Source organism: Mauremys mutica, chromosome 10 (assembly GCF_020497125.1).
Source record: "Mauremys mutica isolate MM-2020 ecotype Southern chromosome 10, ASM2049712v1, whole genome shotgun sequence".
Taxonomy (NCBI): Eukaryota; Metazoa; Chordata; order Testudines; family Geoemydidae; genus Mauremys; species Mauremys mutica.
Window position 1 is genome coordinate 31,849,418 of NC_059081.1, and position 21,350 is coordinate 31,870,767.

General features: G+C 39.2%; 1 protein-coding gene across 2 annotated transcripts in view; it reads right to left on the reverse strand.

Annotated features, from left to right (window-relative positions):
* Positions 1-1,658: 1,658 nt before the first annotated feature.
* The window catches only part of PLA2R1 (phospholipase A2 receptor 1), an 81,933-nt gene continuing 62,241 nt past the window's right edge, over positions 1,659-21,350 (reverse strand). For both annotated transcript variants that reach the window (XM_045032542.1, XM_045032541.1), the window contains 11 exons: positions 19,432-19,574; positions 18,217-18,334; positions 17,070-17,200; positions 16,272-16,416; positions 13,881-14,119; positions 12,777-12,945; positions 10,650-10,790; positions 8,750-8,863; positions 7,850-8,026; positions 5,746-5,775; positions 1,659-5,617 (listed from right to left, as the gene is read on the reverse strand). In XM_045032542.1, coding sequence (XP_044888477.1) covers positions 5,400-5,617; positions 5,746-5,775; positions 7,850-8,026; positions 8,750-8,863; positions 10,650-10,790; positions 12,777-12,945; positions 13,881-14,119; positions 16,272-16,416; positions 17,070-17,200; positions 18,217-18,334; positions 19,432-19,574 — 1,625 coding nt within the window. In that variant the 3' untranslated portion in view covers positions 1,659-5,399. The remainder of the gene's footprint in view (positions 5,618-5,745; positions 5,776-7,849; positions 8,027-8,749; positions 8,864-10,649; positions 10,791-12,776; positions 12,946-13,880; positions 14,120-16,271; positions 16,417-17,069; positions 17,201-18,216; positions 18,335-19,431; positions 19,575-21,350) is intronic.

Genomic DNA, 21,350 nt, shown 5'->3' on the forward strand with positions numbered 1-21,350 from the left:
AAAGTGTTATCAGTCCACAGCCTGGCCCATTTGTCCTATGTGGCAGCAGCCATGTTAGATTCTTGCCCTTGAAGAAAGAATCCTTCCGGTCACATTGAATTTTAGATACTCAGGAAGTACACCGATGGGACCAAGTAAATAACCAGCTAACTAATTGACTATAGATGGGTAAGTTCATTGGGGACAGTGGGAGATCTCTCGAAGGATTGCAGTGTAGGCACTGCCAGTGGAACTATTAATGGCAGTAAGGATTGTATGCTTGAGCCCATACCTAATTAAGCCTCAGAATTATTTATTTGTATAGATTACGTACTCCATCCAGTTGGCAGCAACTGAAGTTAGGATTTCTGCATAAGTGGCTGATCAAGCCTTAAAGCATCAAGCTTTTTGACGCAATGCTGAAACAAATGTTAATGAAGCCTTTATGCCTGAAGCTACTGACTAGCTGGACTCTACCTTTCCTTCAGTTTACAAATCATTATCTTTGTGCTGGCTTGCTCCCTACAGATCTGCAGCCAGAGGGGGTTTTCCACATGTATATCTCCTACTTTCTGCCTGGAAGGGGAAAGGGAATCCCTTATCTTGCCCCATGAGTGGGGGTTCGGGGCGGGGGGGAGAGGAAGAGGGGAGAAGGAATGTTGGGCTATGGAAAAGGGTTATGTCTTTCTTTGACTATGTTGCTAGTAACTGCCAGATGGCAGAATGAGAGGCACGCTACTGGGCCCACTTCCAGTGGTGCCTTTCCAAGTTGCTGCCTCAGAGCTGGGATCTGAAGAAACATGCTCAGGAGACAGTTTTGAAATGGTAATTTTTAATAGTCATTTCAAAATCCCCACCACATACGGTTTTTGGGGTAGTGGAGGGGATTTTCTCAGCTGCTCCTGAAGAAAATCTGTATAAAAAGGAAACCAATTACATGAGTGAATTTGACTCAAAGATCACTGCTATGTGTTGATACAATATAGTTCATTTTAGGCACAGCTGTGAGACTCCATCAGTTGTCCTAATCATTGTGGAGGAGCTTGAAGTGTCATTGCCTAAACGGCTGGACACCACTATTTGTGTGCTGGCCTGCCTTGCAGACACTAGTTTTGTTAATTAGGCCTGATTTTCCTCTCCTTTAAAATGCTGTATGTCACTGAAGTTAAAGGACTTATACTAGTGCAACTATAAGAAGAATCAAGCCTAAAATTTTACAGGCTTAGGCATTCCAGTGTAACCTCAACTCAAAAATGGCTGCTATATGTTGATACAATATAGGTGCCATGGTGGTAGCAATGTCACACCCAAAAGGAGAAGCCAGGGCTCCATTTAATCTCTGTCCCTCTTTACCCACTAAGAAAGGTTGGGACAGTATTAGGCATGCAGCCACCATTCTTTTTCCAAAGAAAGATCCAGGACATTCCAACATGATTGTATCAGGAGTAGGTGACGGGGGTGAAGAGAGACCTTATTCCTCTGTGCAACCATCCATGAGCAGGGCACAATCTAACCATCATGAATTTGAAGATTTGTCGTATTTACAATTTAATTTTTGTTCCAATGGGAGCTATTTAGAAGACAGTTTATTTTATTTGTTAAAATTGGAGACCTATTCAGTAGGTTGAAAGGTTGCTTTTTTTTTTTTAAAAGAGCTTGTCAAAATTAGCAGCTGCCTAACAAAAAATTACATGCTTTATTAACCCAAATACAAAGTAGTAGTAAAGGAGGGATTTTTGCTTCTATCTACTTGGGCCTTCTTGGAAATGTATATATGTTAGAATGTATATTACAGAAATAAGACATGATCACTTCTATGCAATCCAGTCTGATGGAATGCTTACTTTTCCTTAATCATTACCACTAGTTACTCCATTACAGAAGCATCAGAAAGTTACAGAAGAGTTAAGACACAGGAAAAAAATCCAAAAATATCAAAAGTGAGTCTCTAATTTAAAGTGAGGTAATACTCTAGAGTATCTTAACTCCCTTCCTCTTTTTAATTAAGTATTTAGGATCTGAATCTAGGCTGACATCAATTTCTGCTTAAAGTCAGTGGAAACTGAGGGTGTTCAGCGTATCCAAGGCTCAGCTCCTTATGAATAAGCCCTGAGGAAGGATAAAATCTGCCTTCACTAGTGAAACAGAACTGAAACAAACAGTAGATGATAAAAATTGCTTTTGCATTTTTCATTTCATACATAAAGCCTTGATAAAGAAGATACTGTGTGAGAGTCAACAAGTAAAAGAAAGAGGAATGTGTACATATCTTAAAACAAATGTCATTATAATAAATAGAGCTTGTTGGAACACTTTTGACAAAACAAAATCTGCTGTTTCATCAAAGCTAAAACATTTTACAGAGGTGTAAAGATTTTGATGTAGCTTTTGACAGCAAAATTTTTGAGGTTGAAGGTGGATGTTCCAATCAATACCAGAGAGAGGGGAATCTAAAATCTGACCTTTTCAATCCCAAATGGACATTCTGACAAAATTTTGCTTCTCAATATTTTCAAATGATTTTGTTTTCATTCCAGTTTGGAACAAAAACAAAATCTGAAACCTTGGAAGTTGTGGCAAAATGAATTGTCATCCTCCCACTGATTCTAATTATAAATTAAATTGATATATGTGCAAACATCATCCTAAGGGTTCAATCTTGCACCCATTAAAATCAGTGGCAACACTTGCATTAACTTCAAAAGAAGTAAGAGCTGACCCTGTACAATTCCTTATAGGTAGTACCTTATCTGTTTAACTTCTAAGACCAGTTAACTTTAAATGAGTTGGCTGCTCTTATGTACACCACTGCCATCTACTGGCTAGAGTAAGACCTGCCTATGTGTTTGTAATCATGGTTAGATTACGATCTCAGTTTTACAATGAGATTACTCCTGGTTTATAGTGATGTAAAGGAGGTCAGAATCAGGCCATAAGTTTCATGGGGCTGGCCTACAAAGTTAGTTATACTGCCCCCCATACTACTAACAGCTAATGGAGGTTTCACTGTGGCTCAGGAAGAGACCTATGTTTTTGGACCAGAAGGTTGAGAGTCTTGTTGCTGAATGTGCAGAGTGTAGCCGGACAATCATTATGTCAGTATGTGAGTGTGTGGGTGTGCTGTGGATTTTATTAACATGGATTTATAAGATTGTCATGGACAGGAAGGAAAAAAATTCAGCTAAGGTCTAAATTCAGCCTAGGTTTGTGCTGGCAGAGCTTTAGAGGTGGAAAATCCAACTGTGAGAGGCCGGGGGAAGAGGGAACTAGCACCGGAGTGAAGAGCAACCACAGCTTCCCCTCCGGCTGACGTCCCATTGACATACAGCACATGTCAAGAAAGAGATGTGGCCAGGGTGGTTAGAGATGCACGGCTGCTGTGCATTGGAGGCCCCAAAGGAATTAAGTCTGCCTTCAGTCAGTGGAAAAAGTCTAAAAACAACACGGTAGAAGAAAATCGCCTGCTCTCTTTCCCTCCAAGGCTGGCAGAGCAAAGTGCGATGTACACCTCCCTGCACCAGCTCTGGTGAATCCACACAAGCACAAGGAATGAATTCGCGGCAGGTGAAATAGGTGTGATTTAATTGGCTCAAACACAATTTTAATATGAGAAAGATTGAGGAAAAAATTACAGAAGAGCATTATTTTTTTGTGCACTATTTTAACTTTCCAACTGAAATAACAGTGAAACAAAATGTAAATATCGGTATGAATCAGAATGAAAATGTGTTCACGAAATTTTCAGATTAGGAATAATACAAAATGCCTGTGATCCAAGAAAAGCAAGCTAGAGGAATGGAAACAGAAGTTCAATACAAGGAAGAACAGAAAACACAATCAACGCTTATAGTCCTGGGCTAGTGCTAATTGTAATTATGAGAATTAGGTGGTGTCACAGTAATTCCTTATGTAAGAGAAAAGTAAAGGAAGTTCTTACCATAGCTTGAGTGAAACTGATCATAATCAGTTTCTTCATATAGACACTGACTAAAAAAATAGGATAAAAGAAAGGTGCTTAGTTTGTTGCAGAAACCCCCCACCCCGCCCCCACCAAGTATGTTATCTCAAAGTTTAATCTTTAACAGGTAACTTGGAGTAACTCCTGTTATTATACTGTACTAACAATGTGAAGAAGTCAAAAGTCTGTACACCATGGCAAGTTTTAAGTATTTCAATTTAACAATAAGTTAGGAATGGTGGACTGAATGGTCAATTCTGACACTCCCAATTTCCCACCCCCCCTAATTTTATATTTGCAAAACAAACAAATTAAACCAAATAAAAAAAACTAACCCCAGCCCAACCAACCGAAAAAACCCTAAACAAAACAGGCAAGCAAAACAACCAAGAATGGCTCTACTTCTCCACATGCTGGAAATCTACATGGGGTAGTCCTATGTCTGAAAAATGATACTAATGTCATTCTCTTTGCACAAAACTGGGTATTGAGCAAAAGATTCTTGTAGTAATTTGATTATGTTTTAAGTTTCCTGAAATCAGGGCAAAAATTTAATGTTAATTATTGCCAGATTTTGCCTCTTGTGTAAAATAAAATGCAACAAACAACAACAAAATACACAGAAGGAACAAAGCTAAGTGAAAAATCTCTGCTGTCTTCAGGCCATAGAGTTTCTGTTGAATTGTCCCATGTAGTATGAGAGGTTTTGCAGGTCCTGAGATCTGTGGGCCTATCCTGAGGATCTTCAGGCAACTGGAGAATTCTAGGCTCTCTCACAAGGGAAAGACTCACTGTGATTCTCCTAGGGCTGGTCACTTAAACTGTATTGAATCAAAATCAAATTAGAACAGGTTTCCATCCCAGGGCTTGCTCCGTACCACTGAAGTCAATGGGAGATTTACTATTGACTTCAGTGGGAGCAGGATTGAGCCCTGTGTACTTGAATCTGTACAAACAGAAGAGGCAAACATCCTGGTTTTTGCATCATCACAGAGAATGATAATCCTTGAACAATCCATCCCCTAGCAGAGCTTCAAAGGAAACCTGTTCTTAATCAGCAAACCCATTTTCCACAGGGGTTTCCAGGAATGGAGTGCAAACCTACCCAAGTTAATGCTGATGGGCTGATGCTGCGAATACCATATGTTTCTGGTTCTAACCCCTCTCTGCCCATGTGTGCTCCCTAAAAATCTGCAGATGACTTATTGCAGAGAATTCACACAGAGAAGCTACCACGGGAGCAGAGGGAGGGGACATACAACTGCTACTTAGGTTTCACTCCCCTTCTTTTTGACAGATATTTGCTCCTTTGAATGGTTTTTCCACTCTTCATTTTGTCCATTGCAAAAAACTGAGGTGTGATATGGTCCTAGTTAGTAACTAGTTCATAAAATGAACTATTCTGTAGAGTTTCTTTGCAATATCTGTATTAAATGCAATTATTTTAGTCCTTCCTGCACCATTAATTTTCACTAGTTCTCTCAAGATCAGAAATGAGGATGCTTTCTTCCACAGCTAGATCTTCAGAGTTCATTTGTGAATAATCTGGATTTTTGAACCATCGTACTCTGTTGAAGAGACGGTTGTTCTGTTTGTACAGGCACCACAGAAATGTGGAAATAGCAGCCACCATCACAAGTGTCACCATTACAGCTAGAGCTACGATACCACTGTGTGATGCTAAAAGGAAAGAAGAAGAAAAGTTCTATAACAACGAAAGAAAGTAATGTCATAAAAATAGATACAGAAAACATTTTAGTTTCAGTATTTCTGATAAAAATATAAATGTATCACATAGTAGAATTTACCTTTTATAGTTTGCACTGTTGCAAAGATATCTGAAACAGAATTTAGAGTTCGCATGAAAATTATTCAGACAACTTTTAAAAGTTAACATACATGCTTTATTGTAAAGTTGCTACTTGTGGGGGAAGGGACATACTTTATAACAATAATGGGCCATCCCTGATTTAACTTTATTGATGTCAATGGGAGTTACAACAGACTGTGATAAATATGGCCTGATGCGTCATTTGAAATTCCTTCACTTACCAAAGTGCATGTGAGATAAGCAAGGTCTGAATATGAAGGAGCTAAAGTTCAGAAATGCTCAGCTATGGTTTGATCTGCTTCTGCAGAAGTCACTGGATTTTTGCCATGGGTTTCAATGGAGGCAGGAGAGTTGTCAAGCTCTAATACTCTGAAGTCTTTTCTATTCGTACAGTGGTCTTTTGGTTAAGGAATCAGCCTGGGAATAAGAAGATCTGAATTCTATTCCTAGTTCTCCCACAAATTTCCTGGGTGACTGTGGCCAAGTCCTTCTCTATAGGGGCGAAATAACATTTACATACCTCTAGGGGAATTGTGAGGCTAATTTCATTAATATTTGTGAGGCACATACTATACTACTGAATTACATAGAAAAGCCTATGCATAAATACTTGGATACAACTTTCAGTCAACCACTGGATCTATATAAGAACTGTAGCAGCGTGGAAATCAAAGATCTAATTTTTCTATCTGCCACCTGTCTTATGAGCCAGTTGTTTCATGAGGAGAAAACTTAGAAGATTCTACTGCTTTTCCCAAAATATATTAGGTACAATTTAACGTTGGGACTCTTTTTCTTTTTTTGGCACAAGAGAACCTTGCAAAATTATCACAGAACTTTACCATTCCCATCACAGCAGCCTTGGTGATTATGAAAAAGGTAGTGATATTTACTCAGAAAAAAAAAAAGAAATTCTCACAGTGGACAAGTAGGGAAGCATCATTACACAGGCCTGGTTTAAGACTAACTAGCAGGGCTAATGCCGATTTTAGTGTTTTTAGGTGGGCCTGCAAAATAATTTGTTTAATCCACAAAATGTAATGATTCCTGTCCCCTGTGACTATAGAGTAGCACTATGTGTCAGGCAGACTTGGTACTTCGGGGAGGGTCAGTCAGATAATTCTTTAGGATGCTCTATATTTCATTTCATGTATAAAAGGAGAGGGAGAATTTCTTATTGTACAAATGGTGACTATTGTCTGTGAAGTTTCCGACACTCTATAGTGTTTCAAAGAACAATTATATGACTAACCTAAGAGTTTGGGGGGTACTGGAGGCTTTTATGCATTCTCTGGTGAACTTTAGCACTTATATAGTAGCACTTTATGCCACTTCTTTAGTAGATTGTTAAGTAAGTAAGTAATTATTAAATATCTCCATTTTACAGGGGGGAAGACAGGTTGAGTGACTTGATTATGGCCACACTGGGAGTCAGAACTAGGATTAGAGTCAGGGAGCTGGCTTCTGTTCAGTCCACTATCCTAGGCTGCCTTTCACATTATTTAGCAAGCTGCCCTTGTGGCTGGAGGCCACATAGTCTGCTCAGCAGAGGAGCTGACTCAGCAGCCTGGAAAGCAGCTACAGCAGCTCTAGCACCGTCAGTAGCAGTGCCCATTGTCCCGCAACTACAAACTGGTCTGCATCCCCGTCAAAATAAGGTGACCACAACTAAGCATTTTATGGGTCCTACAGGCCAATTCTGAATGGCATTAGGGAGGACCAGAAATAAAGAATCCTCTTTAGGAAAAAAACATCAGAGATAAAATTGCAACCTTTGAAGTTAGTTCACTTCTTCAAAGCTATATCCATGAATAAAAAGGGGGAAAAAAAATCTATAAAAAACGAAATATCCATTATAGACTACCAAAATCAAGTGAGGCATGTGACTACAGGCTTCATGGATGCAAAGTCCAGTTGTGAAGAGGACTGCAGACATATGGGAAACTGAAGGTACAATGGCATTAAAGGCCCTTAACTGAACACCATTTCAGAGGAAGGCTAAAGTAAGGAAAAGGGGAAACCAGGGGCATATAAAACAATGTTATAAGGAGATGGTTACTTTCTTTCACATAAACACATACCTGTATCCATTTTACATACAAATCCCTTTTTCTCGCTGCAGGGAGATAATTGCCATACTCCATCTGTGGTCCTCAAAGCAACACAAAAATTCCCTTTGAGATGATCTAAGTCAGGCTCCCTGATGCCCCAGTTTGAATAATTTAAGGGAGAACCATCAATCCATGTTACTGTGTCATCTAAGGGCAAAAATATTTAAGCACCGTGAGGTCTGTGTAATTTGTGTTTAAATACTTGCTGAACAGGAAAGAATGAGGAGAGGACAACTAAATAGGGGGATTCTGAAGAGCCCACTCCCCAAAAATATGGGCAAAATTATCTTCTCTGATATGCATTGCTGGAGCTTCTTTTGTTCCCTCCATCTCCAATTCAGGAAAGCATTCCTATTCAGGAAACCACTTGCGTGTCTCTTGAATATGGATGGATGTTAGCATGTTCTTGTGTGTTTTCCTAGATCAGAGCCTCAGAGAGGTAGCCTACCTGCCAGGAGCAGACTGCATATGGTCCCAGCATTGAGAAACCTGTCTCTCACAGCAAAAACAGTGTCATCCATTATGAGCAGTTAAGGTGTGGGCAATGAAACTGGGTGTCTCTCTGCACTGTGAAGTAGAGTGGTTGGGGATGTGAAGCAGGAGGGAATCTGCTCTGCAGTGACCACCCATCCTGCCCCAGCAAGGAATAAGGGTGTTATCCTTCCTGTGAGCCAGCCATTATAGTGGGTCACAAGCCAGAATGTTCCAACCAAACTGTCATAGCTACAGAGATAGAACTTTGTATTTCCAGTACATCCTAAACTGACAAAGACAGCTGATATAAACAAGTTGAGTGTTCTGGTATGTGGTTGTCAACACTAAAATAAGAAATGTAACTGTACCATCATATTAATGTATTCCATTACTTACTGTCTACAACAAACTTGTTCAACCAAATCCTTTGGACAGAAGAACCAAAATGGTGCAGTTCTTCCAGAACAAAAGCATTTTCATCTTCCTCTTTAATAGTTAAAAGATTAGATCCTGTAGATGAAACATATATACCAAGTTTCTTCATTGTTGATCATGTTCAGAACATAATTAAACTCTATTCATCTAGCCTTACACAGTGGGAAATCATCTCCTCCCGCTGTAATCGCAATTCACTCTTCACAAGATAACTACATGCAACCCCATGCTCAGGATGTCCCTAAACCTCCGACTGCCAGAAGCTGGGACTGGACTACAGGGGATGGATCACTCGATAATTGCCCTGTTCTGTTCATTCCCTCTGAACAGGGCCGGCTCCAGACCCCAGCGCGCCAAGCAGGCGCATGGGGCGGCATTTTGCCGGCAGGGTGGCATTTGGCTCCGGCGGACCTTCCGCAGTCATGCCTGCGGGAGGTCCACCGGAGCCCCGGGACAAGCGGACCTGCCGCAGGCATGACTGCGGCGGGTCCCCTCTTCCCGCGGCTCCGCTTGAGCTCCCGCAGGCACGACTGCGGCGGGTGCGCTGGTCCCGTGGCTCAGACGGAGCTCCCACAGGCATGCCTGCGGATGCTCCACCGGAGCCGCGGGACCAGCGCACCCGCCACAGACACTTCTGCCCCGGCCGCGGGACCGGGGAAGGGCGGCGAGCGCGCCGCCTTGCTTGGGGCGGCGTAATTTCTAGAGCCGCCCCTGCCTCTGAAGCATCTGGCATTGGTCATTGTTGGAAGACAGGATACTGGACTAGATGGATCATTGGTCTGACCCAGTATGGCTCTTCTTACTGTATATACACTCGTTCATAAGCCGAATATTTTTGGTAAAAAAGTGACGCATCAAAGAGCAGGGGTTGGCTTATAAATGGGTCCACACCAAAATTTGATGATTTTAAGGAATGGAATAATTGAATTGGATATCTAATACACTGTCATTTTGTTTACCTGGAACGTCTGCAGGCATGGAGCCCCTCAGCTCCCTGTGGCTGCGGTTCGGCGTTCTCAGCCAATGGGAACTGTGGGAATTGGCGCGCTGGGAATGGCAAACCGTGGACACTGGGAGCTGAGGGGCTCCGTGCCTGTGAATGCTCCAGGTAAACAAAACATCCAGGCCTGCTAGCGGCTTACCCTAACAGGCCGAGAGCCAAAGTTTGCCAATCCCTGAAATATAGGGTCGGCTCATGAAAGGGTCATACAGTTTTTGCTATTTTCATCTAACCATCTTGGGGGATTGGCTTATAAACAAATGGGCTAATGAACGAGTATATACGGTATTTTTCAGTGGAGCCTTAGGAAGTTAGTTTTCCAACACTCAAAGCAATTCAGTAGGAGTTGGGCACCTAACTCTCTTAGGCACCTTTGAAAATTCCAGCCTCTCTCTTTAAACAAAATATTTTTGTTTCATTCTCACACACCACATGGAAGTTACATTTCCCACTCATGGGCTTTTGCTACAGAAGAAATAACACCTGTTGCATGCTGTCAAAACTTAATATTGCGCTTCAAAAGTTCAACATTATACATAGTTATCTTAGAGATTTTAAATTATGGTTACACTATATAACTTCTAAATTTACAATGCAGGTATAAATCTGAAACTGTCAGACTGTTGTGAAACTGTGATCACAGGATCTTTACAATAATCTGAAGAGAAAACCATTGAATTTTATACAAATGCAAAGAAAACTTATATCCTGATGTATTTTAGAACATTTGTTAGTTGTTTTAGTTAGTTACAATATCATCTTCTCTTCCATATAAAACAGGCCACTATTTAAATAATTTATTTAAAATGTTCAGAAGAATACATGACATTTATTGCTGTAAGATAACTAATAACAGATTACCTTGCTTTTTGCAAAATTCATATGCTGTATCAAAACTTGTACTCTCGAAAACTGTGGAAAACCCGTAGCAATTGCTTCTAAATTTTATCCAGGTGACATTTTTTTCTGAGCATAAGCCTTTGTATTCAATTAGTTTCTTTTCTGTGATAGAAATAACATTGTAGGTTTAATGGAGTAACGCAATATATTAATAAACATCCCACAAATCATTTTAGAATAATACTAGCAATAATTTTACATTTGAGAAGCATACATGTAAACTGGTAATCTTTTTACTGTATTATGGCATGGAAAATCTTTATTTATTGTAAAAATTATAAAGAAAAATGGAAACTTGACTCACTGACAGTTAAGATCTATTTTTTTTGGCAGGAATAAGCTAAATTGAAGTAAGCTATTCCTAAACCCAAATAAGATACAATTAAGGGATACAGCCACATAATAAATACAATCATTGTGACTGATCCTGCTGCCCTTCCTCACCCTAGATGCCGTCTGGTGAGAAATTAGCTCAATATATATATTTTTAAATGGACAATAGATCTCACGCTACACCCATTGAAGCCAATAGGAGTCAATGGCAGGGTAATGGTATTGGGTAGGGTAATGTGGTCCTGTGTTGAAGGAATATTTAAAGGACACTGCTTAGTACTGCAAAAGACTCGGCAGAGACAGTAACTTTAATTAAATTAAAAACTGTTAGTTACTTTTGATGCATCATTTTAAGTAGATCACCAGTGTTGTTAAATATGTCCTTCTTTCCTAGGCAGTGCAATATCATTTATGATTAAAGTAAGAGAATGAAAACAGGATCTTGGGTTTTAGTCTTATTCAAAAACCCTCTCACACAGTAAATTGCCTGGAACTCTATTTACCTCAGGGCTAAGATATCCATGGAAGGATTTTAAACTGTGGTTTGGATCCAGGAAATCTAGACAAGAGTCTACTCATTTCTAACTGATGACCACCAAATCATCCATGCTCAGTGAATTTTATTAAAGTGTATTATACTTCATGCTAAATCTAGTCTTAATCCAAGAGATCTAACATTTCTCATTAGTTTTTTCCAGTTACAAGAAGGTGTTTTCCTCCCTCCCATTGGCCTGAACCCAAAGTCCTTTTTTTTTTTAAATTAGCTTCACACCAACTTTTAGGCACCTAAAAATCACTAGGATTCACAAAGCCTGAGTTAAACCTCTATACAATGAATGGGGAGAAACTGGCAGCTAAGAGTGGGATTCAAAAAAGCCAACATACTAGGCGGCTACTCATCTCAGCTAGCCAATGGGTGCCAAGGTGTGCTAAGCTCTGCCCCTCTAATGGAGTTAGGTGCCTAAGTGTGGGCTGCAGGGAGGTGCCTCCACCTGCTTCATATTCTCAGTCATGGGGCCAGAGAGATGCGAGTATGAGAAAGACTCTGTGACCTGGTAGTTAGAGCACTCACTTGGGAGGTGGGAGACCCATGTCTCAGTCCCCTTGAGCCACAATGGAACAGCGTCAACAGGAGAGACTGGGAACACCACATCAGAATATCCAATAGCTTAATGCTCAGAAAAAGCTCCCAAAAGATGGGACATCACTGTTCAAATCCCTCCGCCTCAGGGGGTCTCCCACATCCCAAGTGAGTATGATATCAATGGTAATGAGGTGTAGGCTGCTGTTGCTCATTTTGTGTGAGCTGGCCTATGGCGGCTTGAGCTGATAGATGAGCTCTGAGCATGCTGATTAGATCGGGCCTGCAGGTAAGTTAGGCATAGGAACACATATCTTCCTCCACTTAGTGCATGACTCTGGGGCTTAGGCATCTGGGACATCTGACATGCACATGCGCAGAGGCAGAAGAGTAGGTGCCTAGGGAACTTTTACTGCTGTAATTTAAGCACAGAGTTTGGTGGCACCTGAACAGTTTTGGGAATCCCACTGGGGCCTGATTCTGGGATTTAGTCACCTAAAGCAGTTTATGTCCTTTTGTGACTCTAGCCCTAAATACTTATATATTTTATAATATTATAATAATCAGTATTCAACTGTGAACCAACATACTTCTGTTCACATGCTTCCATAGCCAATGTGTAAAACTAAATTAGTTGCTGCAGAGATTTAATATAAAACTAAACAATGACTTACCAGTTGGCACATGACAAACTGCTCCTTGTAGAAGTCTTTCACAGTTAACACTTTTCCACTGCCCATTAATATCAATATAAACACAGCTGCCCAGTGACTGTGACTCCTCGTCTCCCCAAAAGGTAAACAAAGACTTGGTACCATCTGACCACTCAAAGTTAAGCCCATTCTGCCAAAATAAATTTAGGATTATTTCTCTTTATGTGTTACTGTAACATAAGTGGCTTCTTCTTTTGTGTTGCTATCCTTTCCGTGGGCTGGCAAATCTGGCTTTTCCTCCTCCCAGGCAGCTTCCTAACTAAACCATGCAGACACATTCCCAAGGACCATTACTATGTAATTCTGCAAGAGCCTCATAAAATACGTGGGAGCTGCGGAGACAGCACTCTGGGTGGGGGCAGTGTGCAGAGCTGCCTAGCTGTGCCTCCACCTAGAAACAGCAGGGACAGGTTGCCGCATGTGGGAAACCTTTCCCACTCCCCAATCCCCTGCCCCAAGCCCCCTCCCATATCCAAACTCCCTCCCAGAGCCTGCGCCCCAACTCCCTCCTTCTTAGTTAACTGGAATTATTCACTTACCAGCACCTCCCATTTCCCCAACATGCTGGGTAAAAAAGCTTTTACTGTACTAAAGGAACCATTGTGGCAGCTGACCATAAATAAAGTAGTTATCTGGAGCATAAGTGTATCAAGAATGAAGCCAAAGCCACTTCAGTGGTCAGCTTACAAAAGGCTTTTTGCCTGTGAATATTCTTCTTTCTGCCTTTAAGCTTCCTTTCAGTGCTGGGACTTTCGCATCATACCGGCATCACATCATGCAGTGGTGACACCACACTGATTACAATTTACTTTAATGAAGCTTATATGTTGTGTTACAACTATAGATAAGCCCAAGATGCATAGTTGGGTTTTGCTTCAGGATCCGAACTTCTCCCAAGTACACGGGTATTCAACTTGAGGTTTTTGCTGCAAGCTCATCTCCATTTACAAATCCACCAGTTTCAAGTGAATATGCATTTCCTTTTTTTTTAAACAGCTTATTACCTTGTTACTGTAAAAACAAATCTACAATATCATATTCATATGCACAGACTCCATTACATACATCTGAGGTAGAGAGTCCAATCCAGTGGGCGTATCCTAGTCTGTTTACAATGACAGTGAGGAAGGCTTGGTGATAATGGTCCGTAACGCTGACCAATTCAGTTCCATTTGCCATGCAGGTTTTTAAAGCAGCAAACCAAGTCATATTCCCATGTATTAGTTTATATGTTCTGTTTCCATATTCTAAAGTATCTGGTACTGGATACATCTCAGATGCATCTATGGCATGTTTGGACATATCTGCAACAAACAGAAAGAAAAAGACTAAATATCCAGTATTTTCAGTATCAAATATTTTCCTTTAACAGACAATGTTTAATAAAATAACAGTTCTCAGAGCAGAATGGCTATCCTTAAAAACAAATGTAAAAATCCCAAATCTGTTAGTTCTTCTAGGAACATCCCTGAGACCATGTCAACACAGCAAACACACACACACGACTCTTGTTTGAAATCACAGCAAGGCCAAAGATTGAATTTGTGTGGAAAATGAATCGATTCAGTACACAGAGAGGAAGGCCCTCTCCCAACTCTCAAACTTTGAATTTCAACAAGAATTCAAAGGGGAACTAATGCCAGTGGGCCTCAAGCCCAGGGTAAGTACCCATAAAGCACTATATATACAGAAACATGCACCAGCTCAGTGATGCTGTTTTACAGTGATGTTTTGAGTGTAACCTTAGAGGGTCTCATTACACACCTGTTTACTGTGGATCTCCTTGATCTCCCACTGGACTGAGGAGCTGGAGTAATCCAAAGGTTTGCTTATCTGCTTATCATGCTAATAAGAGCCTGGTCTTGAATTGTAAAAAATACATATTTTGCACAGTGAGTAATGTACATATCCAACTGTGAGGTCTATCTTTTCAAGGGGAGAAAATTGTGCATGAGTCTCAGAGTCAAAGATGAATGCAAACAGTACAAAGGCTATGGGATGACTTCAGAAATTAGCTGTAAAGAGCATCACATATCCTATGCAGTATCTCACTGATTCTGGCAAATGGACAGAACAGTAACAGAATCAGATGAGAGGGAGAAAAAAAGATCAATTGCACAAAGCTGAAAACACTTCTGAGCCAAATCAGTTGGGAGGAAGAATTTAAAATCAGAAAAATGTGAATGATAATTGGGAATTATTCAAGAACTCTTTATTGGATACCCACAATCAAGGAAGAAGGCCCTATTGGTAGAAAAATACCAACATGTTTAGAGGGGAAGTGAAGGCAGCTATAAAAATAGTGAAAATGTTATAACTTGCCAAGTATGATCATCTTGTTTATATTTTTGTATCACCTTTGTATGGTGAGGTATAACTGTACAATGAACCCATTGAAAGGAACCTGGGAATACACTTCATGAGTCAGCAAGGCATTTGGTATCCTTATGGACAGAATACTAAGTCTTTTCCATGCCGTGTGCTGGGCAGCTTGTGTTTGGGACAAAGGAAGTACAAGCCACATGGCAAAAGAATATAAAGGGCTGCTGCATCATCTCCATTTTGTCTTCATTCCTGCTTCTTCCCTCTGGAGTAACTTTTCTACAAACGAAGCTCTGAACAAATGACTAAATGACCCATTCCAAGTGAGAAAAGCTCTGTGTAGCTCTAAAGTTTGTCTCTTTCAACAAGGGAAGTTGGTTCAATAAGATATTACCTCAGCCACCTTGTCTCTATAATAAAAATAACATGGGACACATTAAATGGATTAAAAGCTGGCTAAATTATCGGTCTCAAAAAGTAATTGTAAATGGGGAATCAAACAGCAGTGTTTCTAATGGGGGTCCCAATTTTTAAATCAAGATGGGATGGTTTTCTAAAAGATACACTCTAGGAATTATTTTGCAGAAGTTCTATGCCTGCGTTATACAGAAGGTCAGACTAGAAGATTACAATGGTTCCTGCTGGCCTTGGAATCCATGGAAAAACCCCAACTATATTAGGTCTTCTAGTCTATCTTCCTGTCTGTGTGGATTGTTCTCTACAGTAGTTTTTCCTAAAGTTTTCTATAATCCAGTTTTACAGGTCTCATACTGAATCTCATTGTCAGTAGTTTTTTCTGATAGTTAGTCTAAATTTCATACCATTACTCCAAGTTATGCATCACCCTAAATACCTGTTCCCCTCCATGATCTAAGATATGCATTGTGTAGCCAGAAGAAAAAACCAAAGATAATACTCTTGGTATTGCTCATGTAGCAATGTTGATTTATCCAAAATGCTACAGATAATTTGTAGTTTTAGGCTGTTGACATGAAACCATGTAAGAGGTAATTTACATTCCAGGGTTTATAAAGAATTTATACAACATACCACAGCTGAAAGAGAAGAAAGTGAGTAAGGTAATTAACAACGGAGAGGGATGAGGGTGAGAGTAAAACAGAAACAAATCCTTACCTTGAGTCTTTTGGCAGATAAAACCATAATTTTTCTGACAGCTTTCTAAGTACCATTTTCCCGTAAAATGAAAATTAGGGTTATTTGATACCAAGGTACACAACGGAACTTGTTCTTGAATATTAGCACTGTTATATCTCTGACCCTGTAATAAACATATATCATGATAATGAATAAACACTGCCTAAAAACCAACTCTTAACTGATTAAAATAAAAATCATTACAAGAGAAAGCACGCCGAAGATTAACCAGCTGACAGTCACTAAACATGAACAGTGCAATGTACAACATCATAATTAAAAATTGAAACATCATAATGAAAATTTTGCATAATTCAGTTGAAAGAATGTGAAATCAGAACTAACTAAATATTTCTCTATGCATAAAGCAATACACTGCACAGTACACTTCATGATAATTTTGATTCCCCAGTCTCTTTGGAGCAGATTTTAAAAACTCATTACCACTTGTTATGCCCCCAATTTTGTGCCTGTAAACAGCTGTAGGAGTAAATGATTCAATACATGTGTCTATCCCATTGGAGGTGTAAATCAAATAGCTAGATGTCTACAGAGGATCATTTTTGCCCACATTTAATTGGACCTATGAAACTGTACTCCGCATTATTAGGACGTGCAAAAGTAAGCCCAGGTTGAGCCCCTGTCAAAAATGAGGCCCTATCCTTTTAAAAAAATCATTGATTACTATGTACAAAACAACACCTCCCCACAATTTAAAAAATCATTTATTATGTACAAAACAACACTTCCCCACAAAACACATTTCATAAAACTTACATGAACTACTTCAACTGGAGACCAATTGGAATATACCTTCGGATGTTCATTCACCCATTTTCCATAATCATCACTCTGCAGACCTATCCAAACACTAGTCCTCCCTCCAAACAGATTCATTGTTATGAAAGCTGCAAAAGGAAAGAATGAATTTGATCACATACAGTATTGTAAGCCATTTGGGCAACTCTCTCTTTATAGCCACAATTAGCACATTAAAACAAAGGATGAACTTAATTATCAGCCAATGCCATTTCATTTGTATTGTCCTTATTAGAAAGAAAGAGCACTAGCAGCATTTCATTTCCATCTAATCTTAAATTTACTGGTACTGATTGACTTCAGTGAGGTCAGGATCTAGACCATTACCTAATTAGGGTTGAAGAGGTTCCCATAGCTGTTGGAACAATTTTAGTTTTTTGATGTGACTGTTTCACTGAACATGCATTTCTCCATGGTAGTTAAAAATTAGACTGTAACAGAGCTTGAAGGCTAGATTTTTAGTTCAACTAAAAAAAACCAACCAACCAACAACAACAACAAAAAAACTTTACACACACGACAAATTTTAACCTGGGACTTTTTTGAACAGGGAACATAAAAAGTGCCAAGTGCACAGGTGTTTGTTACTCTGACCAGTTCAAACTAGAGTCTATAAAAACTAATCTAATATAGTACAGATAAGACCCAATGCACTACATTCATGTAACAAGGATACTAGCTTTTCATCATTATTACCATTATTTTTAATTAGGTAGATTTTATAATATTATAATGTTGTTTTCCTAATATAGGAATTTTATAAAGCAATCTTTAAAAATGTATCCCTCTATCTTTGGCATTTCTAATTCATGCATCACCTTTGTATGTAAACACAAAGTGTTGTGCAAACAATAACTAATCCTCAAAATACACTTTTGAGGAACATAACGAAATATTATCCCTGTTCCATAGTTTGAGAAACTGAGGAATGGAGATTTTAAAGAGATTGTTCAAAGTCACTTGAGAGAGTTAGTAGCATAGCCAGGATTGGAATGTGAGTATTCTTAATTCCCAGTCTTGTAATTAAGATTATGCTTTACTTCTTAATAAAATAAATAAAATGTCATCTTTATTATAATACAATACAGTATTATCAGTAAAGTACCTTGTTCTACTTCATTTTCAATAGAAGCTAGTGACCCATCCTGTTCACTGCAGAAAGACTGGGCAGAATACCAGTTCGTCAGATGGTCTGGATCCTTTGGAATTTGTATCAAAAAGCACTATTCCCAAAAGCAAAAAATGTTTACTTTTTTACATTTTGAAATGAGTTTGGTGATTGTTGAAGGTGCTGTATTGACAGCCCTGAAGACTATAGTCTTCTGATTACCCACAGAATAGGTACAACAAAGGCAATGGCCTGCCATTGTGTTTGAACCCTAAGCAAGAATGACAATTATTTCAAAGGGAGGCAGGGCAGGGCACTGTCCATGCTCTTTCAGTATCTAGGCCTCTCTGCCAAGACTGTCAACAAGAGTGAAAAATCAAGATCAGCTGGGTCATGAATATTGTGATGTGGACAACTGTCCAACAGGAACTGGGCTGAAGCCATCAAATCAGTTCAAACAGGTCACTGAAAAGTAAACATTTATTTACATAAACATCTCTTCTACATTCTTGGTATTAATTTTCAGTCACAAGCGATCAGGGCTGCATTCAAACCAGTTTAAAGGTGAAATGTTCCTTGGGCCAAATTTACTCCTGAAGCCAGTGGAGTTTAAGCAGGGATGAGTCTGGCTACCTGTCTGTGCTGGGGTTACAGAATACACAGGTTTAATATAAACCAAAAGAAAATTTTATCACTGCAACTCTAGTGTGTGAATAGACTTAGGTTTATAATCTTTTCTGAACATTATTGTAACAACATGAATAGGAATGTGACAATTTCTGAAGGAAAAATACAGGGCTCCATTTAGCACAGTCTTCTTGTCATATTTGAATCACATTCCTAGGCAATAAAAGCCTTCTTAGTGCATATGTTTTAATTCGGCCATGGGGTATGGCTAAGGCCCCAATCCTGCAGACACTAAATATATGTGACACAAAAACACGAGTAACTTCGCACACAAGCACTTGCATTTTACTCAACAAAGTCAAAACATTCTGTAACTTAAATGGGACTACTTGTGTATAGAAGTACTGGTCAGCATAATCATTTGCAGAATTGGGGCCTATATTTATATGCCTAAAAAAGCCTGTTGTCAAAAGGGAAAACAGTATCTTCAATAATCTGTAATATCCTCAAATATCCTTAAAACTCATTATCATAAATTTGTAATGGGTTTTGAATAAAATATATATATATATATATATATATTACCTTGAATCCAAAGTACAGCCATCCTTTGGGACATTCTCCTTGCTGGTTCTGGTCTTTTAGAATTTCTCTCTCTATTGTCCATACAGTTTTACGCTTACAAATAGAAGGAAGAGAAATGGTACAGTTTTCATCACCCCAAAGTCCTGTGAAAAATAATTATAGAAATGTTAATACATTCATGTTAGAAAAGTTGCTATGTACATCAATTTGATGACTAAATATTACTGTTTCTCAGATGTTATTGTTAATATTGCTATACATTTATTGGCCAAATGACACAAGGCCCTACATTCAACTTAATGGTATTTCTCTGTATGTCTTTCTATAATAGAGGTGGCCAAGAACTGGAATTTACATTCCGCTGGAAATACTGATATTTTCAATTTTGTTTTCATTCTGAATTGGAACAAAAAGCTGAAATGTTGAGATTTGCTGTGAAATGAAAATTCAGAAAAAAATTGATTTGGGACCATTTTGAAATATTTTATTTTGATAGAAACAAAACACTTCAGCTCTATCATTTTAATTCATTTATTTTTTATATTATATTAAATATTAAACGTGTTAATATTAAATATACTATTTAAATATTTTAATATAATATGAACAACTAAACAAAAGGAATCAAAACAAAAATATTTCAGCACTCTTGAAGTGAAACATTTTGACTTATTTCTGTTGAAAAATTTTGTCAGAATCAACATGTTTCTGCTAACCATTTCAATTTCAACAAAACTGTCAATGGAAATTTTTTAACTAGTTCAAATCTGTATAACACAACAACTTTTGAAAACTGCATCTGGTCAATTCCCAAATTTCAAAACTGGAAAACCAGAAAAGTTTGATTTTCACTAAAAACAGACCCACAGACTGCCCATTTGGTGCTGGAGGTAGAGGAAACTCCCTGTCACTCTCTGCTGCTGTCTACAAACATCACAGACAGAAGCTTACTTGAGGGCTACACATTTCCCTGCTTATGTAGATTGAGCTGTACACTCCCCCGCCCCTCCAAATCTGGCCAGCCAGCCCCCACCTCCAGGCAGGCAAATTGCTCCTTTCACCCCCCTGCTATGCCCCTTCCCCCCCCAAGCTCCTTGCTGACTCTCTGGCCAGGCCCCTTCACCCTCACCTACATTTACACGTAGGTTGGATAACACACAACTTGAATTACATGAGCAATGACGTGTGCAACCCTCTAGTGGCAATTTATTGCTGAGAATTATACAACATAGAGTGACTGATGCTCAGAGGGGATGAGCATCAGCAGCCCCCTGGGGAGTAGCAGGAGTGGAGCACCAGCTCAGTTCAGCTACTATGCTCTAAAATCTTCCTGATTGTGTTGGTAAACTGTGATGACCCATATTAGAAAATAAAAAAAAGTAAATAATAATTTCAAACTCAGCCGAAGAGTCTCGTTTTGTCTGATTTCATCTGTTCTCTTTCTTGCAAGTTCTACTAAACATCTTCACTTTTGGCCATGAGGATAGCCATGCTCTCTCTCAAAACACAGCAGTACCTTGGTTACTCCATGATGGAGCAGTGGCTACTACCACAGTTGATGCAATCCATGTGCCCCTCTGATAAACAGTAACACCACTTGCCTACATATTTCATCTTTGGCTGCCCCCATCGTCACTTCAAAACACTGCTTCTTACAAGGTAACAAAACTACACAACTTTGCCACTCAGCCTACTCTCAACACTGAATCTATTTTGAGAAACAGCAAACATCCTTTTGGTTGACACCTGGAACTTACAGTATTGCCAACCCCCAAAAGTAAGGTCCCAAAAAATCATGAGATTATTAAAAATAATACATTTTAGGTTCTTTTTAAAATTTGACTGCTGCTTTTTGAGCCTAGGGTGCACCTAGTTACATTTTTTAGCTTTTCTCCACTGCCACATGGGCTAGAAAGTTA